Genomic DNA, 20,869 nt, shown 5'->3' on the forward strand with positions numbered 1-20,869 from the left:
GACCACTGACAAAACTAGGTTGAATTCCTAAAAACAACCAACATTTCAAGGGCCATAAATGGTGTAATCTCTTCAAGATAAGATTTGTGCATTGTATGGAACCTATGCAAAGTCTAAACTTATTTATTTAATAGGGAGGGAAGCTGCTGGCAGGAGCGAGTTGCTCCTCTCTGTGCGAAGGAACGTCTGGAAGAAAGTCGGTGGAGCCAACTGGCCCAGGAACCTGGAGGGAGAAGGCTGCTGGAAGCAGATGACATGCGGCGAGAACGCCAGAAGCCAGCAGAGGGCTCCTGGGCGTTCTCTGCGTCAGAGAACAGCACTTTGCTGCATATAATATTCTGGTGAGCAGACTATCGCAGTAGACGTGTCAGGAAGCAGGAAAACGCCATTGGCAGAACACAAAAGAAACGAGGAACGCCATCAAGAGGTGGCGAGTTCACGAAAGGACAGTGGCCGCCATATGCCACAATGAGTTAGTTATGCATAGCAAAACAGAGAGAAAAGGAACAGATAATAAAACCGGAGAAAGACTAAAGAGCAGTTTTCTAAGAGGAGAGACTTTCAAGTTTGTCATTGCATGTTGCAAGCATACAAGTGACACTAAAGAGGTCATATTTAAGAACAAGTTACTTATCCCTGGTAATGTTCTTTCGACTGGATGTTCCTCCAACGTATTCCTCATCTTTGACATGCAATGTCCAGCTTCGGCAAAAGATTTCGGCAGAGTGCGCCCTGCATCGAGTCGATGTCCCTCGAAGGCCTTCGTTGACGGTGATGTCATCAGATGATATAAGTAACATGCACAGCGCCTGTTGGTCTCAGTTCTGTTTTTCCCCCTCTTAGTGCATCAGAAGTCCCCTCTTAGTGCATCAGAAGTGCCCATAAGCACGGGCAGGACAGTACAGAGCATTGTGGGAATGAAAGCTGTAATAGCATGGGAAATTCAAAAGAGGAGTAGGTTGGGAGGGCGATGGGGAATACGTTGGAGGAACATTCAGTCAAAAGAATGTTACCAGGAGTAACTTATTCTTCGATTGGATTGTGTCCTCCAAAGTATTCCTCATCTTTGACAGACTCCCAAAGCAGTATCAACGATAGGAGGAGGGTGATGAATTTAGACATGTAGAATTTTCAAAGGGCAGAATAAAGGACTGCCTTGCCAAAAACAACATCCTGAGCGTGGGAAGTATCCAAAGAGTAATGCTTGGTAAACGTGTGTATGGATTACCATGGTGCCGCATCACAGATCACGGTGCCGCATCACAGATGTTCTTAATAGGGATATCTGTCTGCAGGGCAGATGAAGTGAAATCTGGTGGAATGTGCACGTAAACCCTAAGGAGGGTCCTTGCCTGCCAGACTGTCGCATTCTGAAATAGCAAGGATAATCCACCTAGACAAGGTCTGTTTGGAAACAGCCTGGTCTAGCCTGTGTCCTGTATACCCTACAAAGAGTTGGTTGTCCACTCTCAATTTGGACATCTAGGAAACATAAAAGCTAAACACCCTCCTAGGATCCAACCAATGTAGCCTTTCCTCTTCCTTACTATGATGCGGAGGAGGATAGAATGCTGGTAGCACAATTTTCTGCCTTAGGGGATAACTCTGAAACAACCTTAGGCAAAAGGGAGGGCTTCACCCTCAACAAAACCCTGTCCAAGGGCATGACTACAATGGTTCAAAATAGGCACCCATCAGGAATTTTAAAACCAAGTTGATGTCCCATACCAGAACCTGGCATGTAGAAGATGGAAACACATTTGTGAGCCCTTTTAGAAACTGAGTGACCAGAGTGATCTTAAAATAGGAACATTCCTCTGAGGAGAGCTTGAACATGGACAGCGCTGCCAGGTAACCCTTTAATGGCGTCAACCTGCAACCCTTTATATGGCAAGGAAAGCAGAAAAGATGGAACATCCTGTGTTGTACATTGAAAAGGATCAACATTCCGTTCTCTGCACCAGTCACAAAGCCTATTCCAAGCGAGAGAAGATTCTCCCTTAGCCAAAGACATATCAGAGGACAGATGGACATGTCCAGAAGGTCCGGGTAGCACGTTATCCTGGCCCGATCCAGGGCAATGAGGATCATGCAGTTCCCAAACCTCCTGATTACTTGAGGAATGACAGGGACTGGAGGAAACTCATACAGCAGCGGGAATTCCCAATCCACAAGTCTTGTAGAGCTCCTCTCAGAGGAAATTCCCTTGAGCAGTAAAGCTCGTACCTCCGGTTGACACTGGTCGTGAACAGATCCACGTGAGGGGTGCCCCGAAGGGCGAAGATCTCTTGAAGGACTTCCTGAGCTAGTTCCCACTCATGGGAGACTACGCTCTGCCTGCTCAGAGCGTCTGCCGCTGTGTTCTCCTCCCCGGACAGGTGAACCGCTGATGGGGAGATTCCTTCTTGAATAGCCCAATACCAGAGCTGCATCGCCTCTCTGCACAGTGGTAGTGACCCTACGCCTCGGTTAGGTAAAGTTTGTATGCAGTACCCTTTGGGGCCACTACACACAACTAGGACTACAGGTGTAAGCAAACCAACCTTTGTTACACTTCTGTACTACACAGCTTTGGTATAGGAGATGAGCAGCCAGGCTTATCTCAAGAGGGGAATGTGAGCAGTAACGATGTTACACAGGTGTCTACAATCACAAGTGTACAAATAAACTTAGACACAAGGTTTCTTTGATAAATATTTATTAATTTATCTGTCAGCAATGTAATCACACACAAATATACTTCAATACTTTTCAGAATACTTTTCAAGAGGAGTAAAAGGCAAACATTATTAGAACATGCAAGGTTACAATTATTCTTAGACAGTGCAGATACTTTGAGTTCACCAGAAGAGTCAATTCAATTTAATAGGCTAGGCCAAAGTCAATGGGCGAAAGTCTTGGATAGGATAAAACTGTTCTGGTAAGTAAACAGTAAAGTCTCTGTAGAAGTTCTCAGAAGTAGTTTTTAAAAAGAAGAATCATATGCTGGGTCACAAGCAGATTAGGCCAGTGAGTTGCAAAAGTTGCAAGCACTTTCACAGTGAGACGCAAGTTCTCTCGATCAGGCTTTCACAGTACTATACAATGAAGAAAAAGATGCAGCTGAAGACTTCGGTTCCTGGCAGTTCCTGTAGATCTCGTTGTTCCGGAGCCTCAGTCGGGGGACTCCTGCACTGGGACTGGTCAAAAAGCTGGCAATGGGCAAATCTTCAATTCGGGTAGCTGTAGTCAAGCACACAAACTGGTGTCCCTCTCCCTGGTTATTCGGTTTCCTGCAGCACCCTGAGGAAAATACAACCAGCTCTGAGATGGGTATCCAGGTGGCTTAGTGTCGAGTTGATTGGTCCCACCAACTCAAAGGGAGAAGTCGTCCTTAAAGGCTTCTTTGTCAAGATGAACTTTGCGATTCGGACCTGCAGCAGGGCTTCACCGGGCAAACCAACCGTCCAGGAGTTGCAGCAGCCGTCCTCTTCCAGCTCGTCTTCGGTTCTTTCGTTCCAGTGGTCGACTCTGCCTTCCAAGCCACGAGACTCGCCTTTTATTCAGTTCTCTCCCATTCATTCCAGCCTAGCTGTCACTTACTCAGCAGGGTGGCTGTCCTTGCTGGATAGTCAGCCAGCCAATCATACAAGAGTGCATTTGGGTCTCCTAGGAGACTAATCACAGGGAGTTTCGGGCACCTCCTTCACTTCCTGCCCACCCTAGACACTCGGGCGGAAGAGGCGGGCTTCAGTCCTGAAGCCCACAAAGGCGAATGAACAAAGGAATCAAACCTGGCTTGCCGCACAGAGTAAAACTCTAGAAGGACCGTTCGACAAAGAAATGGCGAAAAAAGAAGACTGGGACCTGTTTAAACAAAGGGGACTCAGACGCCATCTTGAAAAACATGGCTCCCATGATTTAACGCTACCGGTGTTCGTGGTCGGGAATAATCATGGTAGTTAGTTGTAAAACTACTGCCACCCACCATTTCGAGAGGAAAGGGTAGCATTTGACTGCTACACGAGTATCTAGACACAGAGGATACTTAGCAACCCCTCCAGCACTCTATTGTAAGATAGGGTGTGTTGGGTCTAGGAATTTAAAGAGAGAGTAGTGAAGTCAATGTCACTTTACTTACTCTGGGAAACAGTAGTTTATCCCAGAGAAGGTATTTAAACCTCGGGAAAGCCTAAAAAGGTTTCCCTGTGTCACTGCACTGAGGTTGCTGTGTGACACAAATAATGATGCATGTGTGAAAAAGATGATGCCTATGGAGTTGGTTAGACTCCATAAACAAAGGAAACAAGAGTGAAACGCAAAATAAAGCAAAGTTGCTGGGGATCTCTAAGGCGAAGGGAATTAGCACATTTTTGAGAATTCTCCCCAACAGCGTTATACATTTTTCTTCTCTTTTGAACATTTACAAAACACTCAAAGACACTATCCTTTTCAGTTTAGAATTGCTTTGTTTAGAGTGCGAGAGTCAGAATAGTACTTGGGCTACAGGACTGTTTTGGTCATTCTGACACCGACAGACCCTTCGTTTTGAGTTTAGGCAGGCAGGGAAACTGCTAGTGCAGGGACAGCGAGGCCTTTTCCCAAACCCTTTTATTTTCTAATAAAAGCCTTTAGCCAAAATAATATCTAACTTGTGCCCAAGTATCATTCACGACTCCTCACAAGGCCCTGATAATTCCCAGAGAAGTCGTAATCTCCTCTAGATTTCGACTTGTAGTTTAAAATTATGCATTGGGTGTATTACCACTGTTTCTTACTTTTTTGCACTGATAATTCACATTGCTTAAAGGAATAGTGCGCTCAAAATATTATTTGCTAAAACGATGGGCAATAGTCTAAAACATAGTGTAAAGATAATTTGATTGAAAGTTCCTTTGTAAAGACTTTGAGCAAACGAGGCTCAAAGCGTTTACATGGGAGCATCCATTTTACCATTTCAGGCAGCCTCCTCAGCTCTGCCCTGGCGGCACTAAATAAGCAGCAAAAGCCCCCTACTGGGAGCTTTTTGCTTACTGCAGCCAGAGCAGAGCTGAGGAGGCTGCCTTCACTTTCATTTTACATTTTCAGTGCTCGCCAAGCCCGGGCAAGCACAGAAAACATAAAATGAAGGCGAAAAGCGGAGGCGCTGCAATTACAAATACGTTGTTGTATTTGTGATTGCTGTGGTAAACCACGGAAATCATAAATACAACAACGTTGTTATTCTGACTGCGGCGGCTTTCGCGTGGAGTCTCCTGGGCAACCCAACCCTGGGGAGCCCAGGAGAATCCAAGCAAAAGCCGCTGCAGTCAGAATAACAACGTTGTATTTGTAAATACCGCAGCATTTACAAATACAACGTTGACATCTCGGTAAGTGCTTATTCGGGGTAGTTTGGGGTAGCTTTCACATTGAGTCTCCTAGGGGAGGATTGTCCTGGTAGGATTGCCAACCTGGGGGGAGTCCAGGAGACTCCACGTGAAAGCCGCCGTAGTGAGAAACACTGCAGCATTTTGAAACACAACCGCGTTAGGTTTCTGCCTTCAGTGGCTTTCACTTGGAGTCTCCCGGGCTCCCCCAGGGGAGCCCGGGACTCTCCAAGTGATAGCCAAGGCAGGCAGAAAGAACACAGTTGTATTCAAAAACGTCCAGGGGACTCCAAGCTGAAGCTACCCCAAACATAAATACGTTTTAAAGGTTCTACATTATTTCACCGAATGAATTTTCATCGTGGGACATTTCATCGCCGATTTTTCATCGCCAAAAACCCTGATTTTTTTTTTTTATTTCGGGTGGCGGGGGGAGGTTTCCCCCTCAGACCCACCCCCCTACTTTAATAATCATACCCCAACCCCTACAAAACACCCCCCAAAAAATATTTTTTTTAAAAGAAGGGTTTTCGGCAATGAAATGTCCCACAATGAAAATCCATTCAGCGAAATGCGTGTATACTGTTTTATAAGCTGCGGTTTTCTTTCTAGGTTTTCCTGGCTCCTCCAGCCCAGAAAACATAGGAAAAAAAACACAGCTAGTGCTTAAGAAAGAAATAAGCACTTACTGAGATGCAGCTTTCCTGCCTGCTGTCTCTGGTCTCTGTCCTACGGCACCAATGAAGCAAAAGCCACCCAGTGTTAGCTTTTGTTCATTACAGCTGGCTGGCTTTGCTTCATTAGTGCCGCAAGGGCAAGCACAGGAGGCAACCATTTCACAAAATGGATGCCTTCTAGTGCTTCGCATTTTTAAGTTTGAGCTTCATTTGCTCAATACTCTACATAGGGACTTTTAAATATTTTTTAGATATATTTTTGATTATTGGCCATCTTTTCAGCCAATAATATTTTTAAGCGCACTATTCCTTTAAGATGTGTGTTATGTGAAAGGCTCTTATACCACGCACTGTTGCCCCCTGCGGATCTTTAAAGCAGGGAGGAGGGGAGTAAGTTAGTAGGACCAAGCGGGTGAAAAAGCAAGAGAGCTGTGATGTGCTGTTGGCAGCTTCAGTTCTGTTGACACTGTTCACTGAGCGTAGGTGTGTTTTTCGGATGTTAGATGCTGTTGGGCGAGGCTATGTGTGGTTTGTTTCGTTGTTGTACTGCAGTGAAGTGTGTGAGGTTGTTTGTATTGTAGAGGTATGGTTGTGTGTAGTTCAGAGTTTGAGAGGTGTATGCAGAAAGGTGAGTTTTTTGCAGCGGTTGGTTAGTGGTGGTGCCCTTTCCTACCGCTCGTGTTATGACTAACTGTGGTCCATATCCCTTTCCCTGCCGTACATTCTGGTGTGCTGCAATTACCGCCCCTACTGTGTATGCAGAAGTGTGTGTTTTTAGTACGGTTTAGTGGCAGTACCTTTTCTACCCCCATTGTTCCAACTAAGTGCTGCCAATGTCCCTTCCCCATTAATACATTTGGCGTGCAGCATTACCATCCCCAATCCATCCACACTGAGATCCGGACACCTCTCTCTACCCTGTTTCAATCTTAGGCCCTCTATAGGGAAGGGTATAACTTACCACCCCCCCACCTCCCATTCAGACGCTTCTCTTCTTTCCTGCACTCCATTCCGGTCCGGCCTACTCCCCACTCCTTTGCAGGCGTGTGTTCATTTCATGGAGCATGGGTGTTCAATCGTTTTCATCCCGTTTGGTGCTGAAGAGCCAGGTTTTTTTTTTTAGTTGCTTTCTGAATTTTAGACGGTCCGTCATAGTTTGCATTTCTCTAGGGAGGGAGTTCCATAGCTTTCCTGAGTGGTGGAAGAAGGCGCTTTTTTTTTTGTTTTTAACACATTCTTTGGGATTGCCTGCAAAACTGCGGCTTCTGGACTGCATACTGCAATAAACTAACATCCATATAAGGGATGCAGATACCCTGAGAACCCACAGTTTTAACTTCGGGGTTTTGGGGTGAGGACTTAAACAATCGCTATGAGAAACTGTTTTTGTCCATGGGGGGTGGCCTCATAAAACATAATATCAATATGAAGTGGGGTTCCCCTGAGCGCCCCAAATCTAGTCAATGGGTGACTGGCGTAGACATTTATATACACCGCAAAGGGATGTCCAGAGAAGGCAGACAAAATCTTGTGGATGTGGGAGGAGGGTGGTTGGGTATCTCTGGTGGGGCGGTGTTGGGTAAGATTTTCATAGCAATGATAAATCTTCCTGACCTGTTAGCCCCAGAACCTTTTGCTTTATGGATGGATTATTTTCCCGATACCCCAGTGAGTGGGAACCCTTTTCCACACTCTCAGAATATTTTACTCTTTTAATGGGTGTCATTTTTTGAGACTCTGCATAGTGTCTTTAATTGTATCCTCTTTAACAACTTTTGGTAAATACCTTTTTATTGTTGCAGGGTTGCCCTTGGGGCTCCCTTTTAACTTTCTCTGGCTAACCTTGTGAGAACTACTGTTCATAAGGGTAGAAAGAATCTTTGGATCCCTTTTACATTTTATTAGGTGTGAACAGCACCCACCACCATATGTGGAGTGCTGGGGAGATACTGGGTATCCCCTTTGTCATGGTAAATGTAAAAATGTATCCCCGTTCTCATTCTAAATGCAACATTTATGTTACAAGGACAAACTTACCTTTAAATGGCTTGCAGAAGGGAACCTTTTTAATTAATTTGTTGCATCTTTACCGCAGGCTGTTTCCACAGCCCCAGTAAAGGCACCCATGGGTGCTCATTTTACCAAAATGGCTCTGGTCTTCTTTTTTGCCATTTTAGTGTTACTTGTCCTTTCTTGTTCCTAACCCTGACATCCAGGGCGGGAAAGTCCTTTGTGTGATTTTTAACTTCGGCAGGAATCATGTGTATTCCCGGCCCAAACTCAGAGTGTCCGTGAAGGCAAGAAGAGAGGGAGGAGTACAAAACTTTGCACCCCTGTCTTCCAGCCTGACTGCGAGAATCCAGTCCAAACTGAGAGGCTGGCGGTCCTAAAAGGACACCCCACCATCTTCCCCCCCAACCCCCCCAAAAGTCTGAAAGTTGCATGGCTGTTTGATTGGCTGGGTTCCTGCATAAAAGACTAATCCTGGAAGCAGACGCTGTAGTCGACCACTGGACCTGAATCCACCGGAGCCTGCTGTAGCCTTTCCTTCCAATCGACCTGGGGACTCTGAAAACTACGACCTCGACCCAGAGCCTGGTGAGACCCACTGGAAGAGCAGTGCTGCAACTTTATGGGCCTGCAATCCCCCAATACCCTGGGACCTCGATCCATTGTGCGGTGCACGGTCTTCCGAATCTTGTTGAAACTTTGTGGGCATCCTGCTGGACCTCCAGAGATGTAAATCCAGTCCCCTCACCAGAGTGCTGGCCCTTACAAATGACAAGAATCCAACCGGCCATGATCAGTCATCTTCTGGCTCCGGAAAAGTGAGCCAAAATCCACAAAGCAGCATCCAGCCACGAATAGACTCTTGCCTCGAGCCTTCCCTGTTGATCCCTGCTGCAGAAGCCCTTCCAGTGTCCTGTCTTCATGACAAGGAATTCAGCGACCAGGTTTTTGGCTACAGATCCTGAAGTCTCCCCCGTTGCAATCTCTTCTTCTGTGCTGAGTAAACCATGCAAAGATCCTCTTGCCTAGAGCTTTCTCCGTGATCCCTACTGCAGACGAGCTTCCAGTGTCTGTCTTCATGATAAAGGAATTTAATGACTAGGTTTTTGGCTGCAGATACTGAAGTCTTCTTGCTGTAACTCTTCTTCCGTGCTAAGGTACTGTGCTGGCTGGGGTAGTTTACTTACCTTAAGCCTCTATGATTTCTGTGTAGCTTTGGGGCGTTTGTGTTTGGGAGGCCAGCCATTCAATCCATCCAGGCCCACTGCTGGAATTCTCCTAGGAGGTCTTCTCTGAAGTCGCTGGACCCTCATCTAACTTTTAAAGTAGAATACTTACTTGTGTGAACAGTCTTCCTCAGGAGCTCTGAGGCAGAAGAGCTCCGTTGCAGGCAAAGTCAAAGAACGCATGTCATGGAATTGGGAAGAGCTGGATAATGTAAGGGGTCTGCCTTGAAAAGTAAAACAAGTGTTGAAAAGTTTATTTGTGAAACATTTGGTTGGTAACTGCTCTCGGAGAATAAACAGTTACAATAAAAGTTATTACTTACCTTGGATAGGTTCTACCATTCTGAAAACTATATGTAAAGTCTTACTTTTGTTGTAAGCCGTTTCTCCATTCCAACAGAAAGTAGATGTCAACCTGTGAATTGGCTGTGCCTCTTCCCCAAAAGTAATGCTGTTGGTTCCACTTCACTATTCCTGTTAGGATACCTGACTTGCTGTTAACTTGTCCAGAAGAAGTCTGCCTGAGGCTATACTGATCCTGAGGTTGCCGCCATCTCCTTTTAAAGGTAAATAGGCTTTACTTACCTTGAGTTAGCTGTGTGCCATCCTAAAATAAGTTAACATAATTACTGCTAACCTTAGTGTTCCACTGGGCTGAAAAGCAGACTGTAATTGTATATTACACCATAAGGTCCAACTCCCCTAGTATAACTGTTATCCTGAATCAGTTAAAGGTTTTTACTGTTCCATGAATGAGTGTTCCGCTATTACGAAAAGTATATTGTTCAGTTCATTTATTACTAAGTGATTTCTTGATGAGCGTCACGGTATGGCTGGTAGGGTCTACTACCCAAGTATTGCTGAAGGTGATCTAAAAGAAACTATTGGTTTTTACTCCCCATGAATAGGTGTGACCTATGCTAAATGTGTATGATAAGGTTTGACTTACCTAGAACTCCTGTTCGGTATTCTGAATAATTCTTATGCTTTGGTCTGTGTACCTTCAAGCATAGTGGTGTGTTTTTATAAATGTCTTTATGACTATGACCAGTACTTACTAAAATACTTTATCTGGCTTACATGCATTTAAAATAAACCTTTCTTTTTTTATAATACTTCTGTTTGTCAGTGTTGGGTAAGATATTCATATCAATGATACATCTTCCTGACCTGTGTGAACCCCAGAACCTTTTGTTTACTGGTAGATTATTTTTCCCTATATCCCAGTGAGTGGGAATCTTTTTTTTTCACACTCCACGTCTTTTACTCTTTTTATGGGTGTCATTTGTCGAGACTCTTCATACAGTCTAATAAAAGTGATCCTCTTTGCCAATAAGTGCCTATTGTTGCTCAGTTGACTTAGGGTGCTTCCCTTTTAACTTTCTTTGGCTAACCTTGAGAGAACTACAGAACTACCGTCCAAGGGTAGAAATTAAGTTTGGATCCCTTTTACATGTTATTTGATGAAACCATCACACCTCACCTTATGTGACCTGCTGGGGAGATGCAATATATCCCCTTTCACACTAAAACTAACAATTCTGTTACAGGGACAAGCTTACCTTCAATGGCTGGTGGCAGTGATACCTTTTATTATTTCGGTGCACCTTTACCGCGGGCTGTGTGTACAGCGCCAGCCATGGGTGCTCATTTTACCAAAATAGCCCGGTCTTAGTTTTTCATCATTTTAGTGTTCCTTGTCCTTTCTTGTTCCTTGTCCTGACAACCAGGGCAGAAAATTCATTTGTGTGATTTTTATCTTCGGCAGGAGTCCTGTGCACTACACGCCCAGGCTCTAGAGTGTCTGAAGGAAGGAAGCGAGGGAGGAGTCCAAAACTCTGCAACCCTTTGTCTTCCAGACTCAGTGAGAGATTCCAGCTCAAACTGGAATGCTGGCTGTCCTGGTAGGATTGCCAACCGCCTCCAACCCCCACCCCCCAGTTTGAATGTTGCAAGGCTGTTTGATTGGCTGAATTTCTGCATAAGAGTCCGATCCTGGAAGTCGACCACTGGAACCAAAACCAAAAAGAAAGATTAGGAATTTGCGGCTGACACGATTTCCAGCGACTAGAGAGCCTGCTGTAGCCCTTTGTTCCCATCGACCTGGGGACTCCGAATACGACGACCCCGACCCAGTGCCAGAGCCTGGTGAGGCCCACTAGACTCAAGACCACCTGCATTTTCAGCCATCCTGCGACCTTGCGGTGCTGCAATACCCCGTTACCATGGGACCTCAAGCCATTGTGCGGTGCACGGTCTTCCGAATCTTGCTGAAACTTCTTGGACATCCTGCTGGATCTCCAGAGGCACGATTCCAGTCCCAAAAGTCCCCTCACCATAGTGCTGGACCTTGCAAACAATGAGAATCCGAAAAGCGATATTCTGTCTTCTGTGCTCCTGAAAATGGCACCAAATCCACAGAACCGCATCCATCCGCGACATAAACCTTGCCTAGAGCCTTCCCTGTTGATCCCTGCTGCAAAGTCCCTTTCAAGGTCCTGCTTTACGTCACCATGACAAGGAATCCACCGACTGGATTTTTGGCTGCAGATCCTGAAGTCGTCCTGCTACAAAATCTTCTGTGTTGAGGACTGTGCTGACTTGGGTATTTTACCTACCTTAAGCCTTTGTGATTTCTGTATAGCTTTGGGGTGTTTTCTGAGATTGGGAGGCCATTTATCCAGTTCACCCAGGCCCCTGCTGTAATCATCCTAGGGCCTCTTCTGTGTAGCCCATGGACCCTCAATTAACTCTAAAGTAAAGTACTTACTTGTTCTAACAGTCTTACTTAGGAACTTTGACTTTTGCTAGTTAAGAACCTATCCTGACCTGCCTGTTAGACACTAGACTCCAGTGACCCCCCCCACACCCTTCTGCTAACGAGAACACTCATGCTTCAAGAATAAGGGAAAGACTTCTAAGGATTGGGCCTTTGGCCTAGAAAAGAGAATACATGTTTAAAAGTTACTTACTTGCAAAAGAAGTTGGTAACTAACTCCGAGAGTGAACAGTTACACAAGTTCTTACTTACCTTGAATGTGTGTGGCACTATTCAGAAAAGTATATACAAGGTTAAGTTACTCACCTATGAATTGGCTGTGCCGCTTTCCCAAATCTAATGCTGTTGGGTTCACTTTATTATTCCCGTTAGGATAATTGTACGAGTGTCCCCAACTGGGTCTTGCTTTCCCTGAATTGCTGTTAGCCTGTCCAGAATAAGTATTAGATTTTAGCTAGCTAGAATAACTGAGTCATTCATAAAGTGTAACACTGGGTTTTGCTTTCCTTGGTGTGTTTTAGAAAGACACACAAATAGTCTTGGGTTTCTACCTGCCTTTAAATAGCTTATAGCTCCTGAAAAAAAGTGTATAGGTTTTACTAACCTTGAGTATAACTGTTATCCTAAAATAAGTTAAGCGTTATTGTTTCCATTAGTCTGTGAACTGAAAAGCAACTGTAATTGAGTATTACACCCCATGGTCCAACTCCCCTAGAATAACTTTTGCCCTGAATCAGAGTTATAGGTTTATACTGTTCCTAGAACCTGTGTTTCACTAGATCAGAAATGTTGTCCAGTTGATATTACCAAGGGATTTTTTGCTGAGCGTCAAGGTACAACTACTAGGGTCTACTACCCTGGTATTACTGAAGGTAATCCAAAAGCAACCATTGGTTTTTACTCCCCAAGAATAGGTGTGACCTATACTGAATGTGTATGAAAAGGTTTGACTTACCTAGACTGTTAGTTCTCTATGCTTTGGTCTGTGAACTTTAAAGCATAGCTTTGTGTTTTTGTAATTGTGTTGATAAATAATGTGATAGTACTTATGTCCCCCAAAATCTATCTGGGCCATCTTGTATTTAAATGAATCATTTATTTTGACAATACATAGTGTTTATGTGTTTCTTTGGACCATTTGTATTAAAATTTAATTTGTACTGATTCTACAGCCCTCTCTCCCTCCTAAGATAAGCCTGGCTGCTCGGTCTACGCTAGCAACAAACTCAGGTGGTACAGCTTTATGTTAAGAGTGGAGTCTTGTACTGCCTCAGTTGAATGGTTTTACTAAGCCCTTAGTTGGCCTTCAGAAAAACGGTCCTAACAGTCAGTATTTCTATTGAATCTTTGGTGTACTACAGGTTCAGTGTACTTTCCTACAGCCCGCTCTCCCTCCTACGATAAACCTGGCTGGCCGGTCTACGCTACCATATACTCAGGTGGTACAGCCTTATACTAAGAGTGGTGTCTTGTACTGTCTCAGTTAAATGGTTTTACTAAGCCCTTATTTGGACTTAAGAAAAACTGTCCTAATGGGTGGGGTATTGGGAGACATCTACACTGAATGGAGAAAAGACACAACAGTTGACTGTATTATTCTTTGGCATTTGTGATACAATGTGAACAGTTTTATTTTAGTTATGAAATCGTTGAAATAAAAAAAAAATCCAAATTCCCTCCTTACACATCACATGCTCCTGGTTTCTCCCTTACCCCCCCCCCCCACCACCACCACTCCATACCATGTCAATGCCCAAGCACACATTTGTGCCCGTAGCACACATCAATCACTCCATCGCCCCTTACATTCCCAATCACCTCTCCTTTCCCATCTCCCCACGTTTCCATTATCACACTCTTACGGTAGTTCGTACCTCTGTTGAAGAACATGAATCTCACCACTGCTGTACGCTTCAAGATCTTGAAGGGGTGGCCACTCAGCACAATCCTCTTAACAAGGATTCTGTCAGGATCCACAGATAGGAGCGAGCCTGTTGCTACTAAATCGTGCATGCCTGGAAAAGAAGAGCAATCAGTAAACATTTAACCTATGACACTATCCCTTTTACCCACGTTCCTTCCTCTTCGCTCTACCTTTCATTTCATTACTGTCCTCTCTCCTCGCTGCCCTTCATATATTAATTCCCTGTACAACACTGCTTGAATCCACAGCTCCCCGTATTTTATAGTTCCAAGTCGTGCCTCAAGCTACCAGAACAGAACCACATTTATTTCCCCTGACACATGCAGCCTCCTCCCTCTGCTTACTGTAGATTGTAACGTTGGTATAATACTTACCATTGTTCCTCTGTTTGAACATCAGCACCGAAGCTGGAGGGAACATAATGGGAGCATAAACAGTAACGATCACTGTGGTGTCCGAGGGAAGGAAGCGCTCACACTTGTGCTTGTTGGCTGAAAAGGAAGAATAGCAGTGAATGAAACCCTCTGAACACTGGTCCGGGAGAAGCTTGTGACTTCGGCGATAAGATATGGTATATCAGCACCAGGTGAGTCAATGCCTATGCTCAAGAGCAGAAAGAGGGTGTGGCTCTAGCCATGTGAAGGGAGCCGGTGTGACTGTGTGTGAATCAGCTTTTGCCTCGGGCCAGCTGGTGTTTTCTGCGCAGTGTAGGGAAGGCATGGTATCACAAGTAGAACACTGACACAATGGATACAATATGTAAAACCTTTACTGAAAATGTTGGGGTCTGAAAAACTCCTATTATGCCCTAAAACTAAGATGAGAGTAGTCTCTACCATCAAACGATAAACAAAACAGTCCTAGTGGAGTCCATCAAATCAAAATGGCCTATGTTAACAAAAAGCGAATGCCTGCCTTACCACTTGTACTAAAAGCGTAAAAAGGAGAAATGTATTCAAAGGAAAAATCAGTCTTCAAAAGAATAAAAAGGTAGTTGAACTAGCTCTCACCCTCACATTAAACCCTTTGGAAAATCCTACAAAATAGGATGGGTTAGATTAACAAAAAAGGGGGGGAATATCATTGTTACAGAGAATTCTCAGAAATGTGCTAATTCCTCTCTACCTTAGAGACCCCCAGCACCTTTGCTGGATTTTGAGGACTTGATTTTTTTTTTTACCTGGAGAGAGAGACCCTTTTCCCCCACTCTCTCATGTATTTTAATGTGATTTTGAACAGAGTTTCTTTTGGTTGAGGAGTCTGACAAACTCCATAGGCATCATCTTTTACCTTGTGGCACACAGCACCTTCAGTGACACTGAGAAGTCTTTTAGATTTCCCCAAGGATTAAATACATTCTCTTGGATAAACTACTGTTTCCAAGAGCAGTGAAGTGAAATTGACTTTACATACACTTGTAACCTGCTAGACCCAAAACACACTATCTTACAATAGGGTGCTGGAGGGGTTACTTAGTATCCCCTTTGTCTAGCTTCTCTGGTAACATTTTTATGTAACCTTTTCCACGATTAATGGCTGGTGTCAGTGGTTTACTTTTGACTACCGTGGTGTATTTTTACTGCGGGCTGCAGTAGAGCACCCTCGGGTGCCATTTTTGTCAAAATGGCACCAGTCTTCTTTTTTCACCATTTCTTTGTGGAAATGTACTTTTTGAGATCTGCGCGCCAAACCAGGTTTGGTCCCTTTGCTCATTTTGTCTTTGGCGGGATTCACGAGTGAAGCCCCTCTCTGGCTCCAGAGAGTCTGGCAGGGGCAGGAAGTGAGGGAGGTGCCCGAAACTCCCTGTGCTTAATCCCCTTGGTTACGGGAATGCACCCAAAGGTGATTGGCAGGCTAGCTGTCCGGCAAGGACAGCCACCCTGCCGTTTGACTGACAGCTAGGCTGGAATGAATGGCAGAAACCTGCATAAAAGGCAAGGCTTTTTGGCTTGGAAGGCAGAGTCGACCACTGGACGAAGGAATCTGAAGAAGAACTTGGAAGAGACGCCTGCTGCAACTCCTGGATCGTTGGTTTGCCCAGTGAAGCCCTGCTGCTGTGCTGAAGCTCTGAATTCGCCTTGACTAGAGAAGCCCTGCAAAGGACTATTTCTCCCCTTGAGTTGGTGGGACCAATCAAATCATAAGTGAACTTATCTGGACATCCTCTGTTATGCAAGATTGTATGCAGTACCCTTTGGGTGCACTACAAGAACCCTGACCTCCTGGCAATAGGAACCCAACCTTTGGTAGAAGTCTGTACTACATAGGTTGGTAGCGTGATTGAGCAGCCAGGCTTATCTCAAGAGGGGTCAATGTGAGCTGTTGGGGAGATGCACAGGGATTCACAGTGACAAGTATTCAAATAAACTCTTACATACAAGGTTTCATGAATAAACAATTATTCATTTATTAATCAGTCAGTTAGAGTAAGCCTTCTTCAGAAGGGGGCAATATAATAGTAACACTCGAATATACTTCACAAAATACACACTCTTAATATTTCTAAATAAGTAAGTACCCTTTTGGTATGTCCCACAGACACAACCTACACCCTCAGGTGACTTCAACAGCTAGGGTGCTGGGGATATTAATATATCACTGTTGCATTCAGAATATGCTTGGGATGTCAAAAGAAAAGATTATGAGAACATACAAGAGACCACAAATATTCTCGAGCAGGCAAATACTTTTGGATCCTCCAATAAGAGTCTCAGTGTAACAGGCTAAGCCAAAGTCAATGGGCAAAAGTCTATATGGACTGAAGCACTTCTTTGCAGGTAAGTAAGAAAAGTCTTTGCACAATGTTTTTGAAGTCATTGAAGAAAAAAAAAAGAATCAATGTAGCTGAGATGGAGGCGGAATAGACAGCTGGGGCACCAGGTGGGAGCCCAGGCAATCGTTGCCCTGTTGCTCTTCCTCGACAGTGTCCTCGCCATCGTCACCTTCGTCGTCGTCGCCTTTGTCGGTGTGCTCGTCGTAGGGCCTGTTTGCAGGCTGGCGAGTTCTTCCTCAGAGAAGCTATCAGTACCCAGGATGGCCACCACACCCCCTGACCCCCCTCTTCGCTCCCAGCGGGGAAGGTCTCAGGGAAATGACGTGCATCTTCTTCTCCAGGGTCTTCTCTATGGGGTGGAACACACCCTCCCTCCTGGGAGGAAGGGGCACTCTTGCCTTCGGGGTTGTACCCTGTGGGGGCGGCCTTCGCCAGAGACACTGCCACCACCTCGATGGAAGTTTGGGCCTTCGCTGGGTGTACCTTGGCCTTCATGGTCAGGAGCCTTGCCTGCTTGGCCTTCTCCTTGGGGGGGAGGATCCACACCCCAATACCCCTTGGTCTTCTCCGGCAGGACGGACTTGGGCTTCTCCTTGAGTTTGCCCGGATGATCAGACTTCCTTTTGGCCGAAGATCCACAGCGTTGACTGGTGACGGAGGCTGGAGATGTTGAACGCGCCCTAGCAGCCGAGAAGGCTGTCGCAACGGCCCTCCCGGTGACAGTGGACTCGCAGTGATTAGCCTTTTGTTGGACACCCGCGGGAGGTGCGCCCTCAAAGATCTTAGAAGCCTGCTCAACCTTCTTGGAGCTGGGAGAGGCATGCTGCTGGGACCCACCCAGAGCAGGGGGCCTTGGCCTGCAGCCACTCATTCAGCCGCCTGTGCCGATCCTTCATCGTGCGAGGAACCTTCTCCTGGCAAAACAAAAAGCAGTAAAAGCTCGAGAGCTAAACACGAGGACTCCCAACACTTGAACGTGCAGTAAAAATCTGAAAATGGATGCCAGAGGAGGGGCTTAGGTAGAGGGCAGTCATTGGTTGGGGGCAGTATGATCCAGAGCTCAGTGATTGGTTGTTAGGAGAAACACAGTTCAGAAAAGAAACGCTGATTTTTTTCTTTACAGAGGATTTCCAGCCTGACGACTAGGAATATTCATGAGCATATGAATCCATGCCTGACCCCAAGCTGGAGAAGGACCAACTTCTATTCGGTGGCACTTCGCAGTTTCATCTCCTCACGTCTCAGCAAATAGCACTACCATAGACCCTTTGCTGTCGAGATGGGCTTTCCTTGCATCTGGGGTCCAGCACTGCTGAGGTGGCTCAGGCTTGGTCAGTCCTGCTTCTTGGAGCTCTTTGCCAACTTAAAAGCAACGTACACAATCTGGGGTTACTCTCCCTGGCTCTTCGGTTCCAGCAGCAACTGCAGTGGAAATACAACCAGCGTCAAGAGGATGTCCAGGTGGCTTACTTTTGAGTTGATTGGTCCCACCAATTCAAGGGGAGAAGTCGTCCTTGCAGGGCTTCACTAGTTGAGGCGAATTCAGAGCTTCAGCACAGCAGCAGGGCTTCAACGGGTAAACCAACGGTCCAGTAGTTGCAGCAGGCGTCTCTTCCAAGTTCTCCTTCAGATTCCTTCGTCCAGTGGTCGACTTTGCCTTCCAAGCCAAAAAGCCTCGCCTTTTATGCAGGTTTCTCCCATTCATTCCCATTTCAGGAACCTCCCTCACTTCCTGCCCCTGCCAGACATACTGGAGACAGAGGCGGGCTTCACTTGTGAATCCCGCTAAAGACAAAACAAACAAAGGGACCAAACCTGGTTTGGCGCGCAGAGTAAATCTCAAGAAGGACCTTTCCACAAAGAACCTGTGAAAAAAGAAGACCGGGCCATTTTAACAAAATGGGCACCCATGGGTGCTTGACTGTAGCTGCAAACGCAGCCCGCGGTAAGAACTCCCAATGGTAGTTAAAAGTAAACCACTGCCACCAACCATTAATTGTAGAAAGGGCTACATAAAAATTTTACATGAAAACCTAGAACAGGATACTAAGTAACCCCTCCAGCACCCTATTGTAAGATAGTGTGTGCTGGGTCTAGAAAGTTACAATATAAGTAAAATCAATTGCACTTTACTGCTCATCCAAGAGCAGGTATTTAAACCTTTGGGAAATCTGAAAGACTTCCCTGTGCCACTGCACTGAAGGTGCTGCGTGTCGCAATGTAAAAAGATGATACCTATGGAGTTTGTCAGACTCCCCCAACCAAAAGATAAACAGTGTTTAAATCACAGAAAAATACATGAGAGAGTGGGAAAAGGTCTCACTCTCTCCAGGTTAGAAATTAAAAAGTCCCAGAGTCCAGCAAAACGGCTGGGGGGCTCCAAGGAAGAGAGGAATTAGCACATTTCTGAGAATTCTCCCTAACGGCAGTTAACCCATTTCAAAGTGCTTCGTGTTTTTCCAAATATTAAAAATGAAGCACACCCCCTGGCTAACCAAAGTTTAAGAGTTGATGCCCTCGCCCCAAATTCCCCGTCTGCTAGAAGATTGGCCCTTGTCTATGGAAAGAACCTCTGGATGTTCACTCTCCTTCAAACTCCTGATGAAATATCCAGCAGCAGATAATATGGCTATTTATTTGGCATGGGAGGAGAACTTCAAAAAGTCTGTATACAAGCACCTAAATCTGACTGGGCTATTCCATGGATGGGTGACTTACATGGGTAGATTCAATGTAGGGACAGATTATCAGGTATAGTAATACCGCATTAAAGGAAGCAAGAGGGGCCATTATTAACATAAGCAGTCAAGAGTACATATTATTGGATTAACAGGTTTTGGCAGAGATACATTTTACAGGATTACATTCAGAGGATTAAACTATGTACAGTTAAAAGTGCAGGCTGGGAGCCAATTAGGAGGTGAAGGGGAGCTGATGCCACCATACAGCTCACGTGCTTCCTCCATGGAAATATCACTTTTCATGGCAGACTTAAGCCAGATCACTGTCAATGGACTCGAGAGATCCAGAAGGTGGGTATTCCAGAAGGTGGGTATTCCAGAAGGTGGGTATTCCAGAAGGTGGGAGCAAGAGGGCAGAAGGAGTAAAACTTGCACTGACCTGTCGTGTGCTGGGAGTACAGAGGAGATGCCCGGAAGCGCCTGAAGCCACACTGGAAAATCAGCTCCTCCTTTGATTTCAATGGTTCACTATTCCCTGCATACCGCCTCACTGCCATGTTCACCACTGACATCTGTGGGCAGAGATTCAAAGCATCAATGCATTGAAGTCAAATCACCTCACAGCAGCCCCTACCTGCTACTGTCCTGCCGCCAAATTCACCCTGTTGGCTGGACACTTAGCAGGTCTTCATGGACCTTCAAAAACAGTTACCAAAGATCCTAGATTGCATGCTAATAGGTTTGACTTGCTTCTGGACTTCGAGAAACCTGTGGTCTCCAGGCCGTCAGAAACCAAATAACCCTAGGCAATCTATCATTGTGACTTCCAGATCCACGAGACCGACTGATGACCCACCCCAGTCTTTAACAAACTATGCATTTTTGATATGTTCCGCTAGCGAGAAATCCCCAGACACCCCTTTGAACTGAGATACCCTCAGCCCTTTAAGACGAAGTAGCAATACCCTGGAGATGAATGGGGATGCAGAAGTTACTCAAACATCAATAATCTAAACGACTCTGTTAGTTGGCAAAAAGGTTAACTGTTTTAATATCAATTATCTAAAACAGGGAGTACAACAGACTTCAACGGAATGTCTCAGTGCATGATCTCTCAATTTGCTTCAGAAAAAACATTCTTTATATAGCGAAAACTCATCATTGATGACGTCAACCTATGTGTTTACTAACGTCATCCTACGTGGCAAACTACAAAAACCCTATTGGCAATTGAGATTGGGTCTAAGGAACATCAAGTATACGTTCCATACTAGTCTAAGAAAGTAATTGGCTCCTTAACATCAGGTGGGGAAACTAAGCCCTCCCCTTAAACAGGTCAGTATGATTGGTTACACAAACTGTAGGCCCCTTAAACACGCGGCCCCCTACAATTGGTTGGCACTCTTACATCCGTCAGTACTTTTCCACCTATGGTAGCAGCACGCAGGCTG

The 20,869-nt window shown here is 45.3% G+C and overlaps 1 protein-coding gene across 1 annotated transcript in view; it reads right to left on the reverse strand.

The window, feature by feature from the left end:
- The window catches only part of TSR1 (TSR1 ribosome maturation factor), a 325,627-nt gene that overhangs the window by 34,393 nt on the left and 270,365 nt on the right, over positions 1-20,869 (reverse strand). Inside the window, exons 11-13 of the mRNA XM_069615351.1 lie at positions 19,858-19,990; positions 14,339-14,455; positions 13,915-14,055 (exon numbers count right to left, since the gene is read on the reverse strand). Coding sequence (XP_069471452.1) covers positions 13,915-14,055; positions 14,339-14,455; positions 19,858-19,990 — 391 coding nt within the window. The remainder of the gene's footprint in view (positions 1-13,914; positions 14,056-14,338; positions 14,456-19,857; positions 19,991-20,869) is intronic.

The sequence above is a fragment of the Ambystoma mexicanum genome, chromosome 9, assembly GCF_040938575.1.
Source record: "Ambystoma mexicanum isolate Mex_15411 chromosome 9, UKY_AmexF1_1, whole genome shotgun sequence".
NCBI lineage: Eukaryota > Metazoa > Chordata > Amphibia > Caudata > Ambystomatidae > Ambystoma > Ambystoma mexicanum.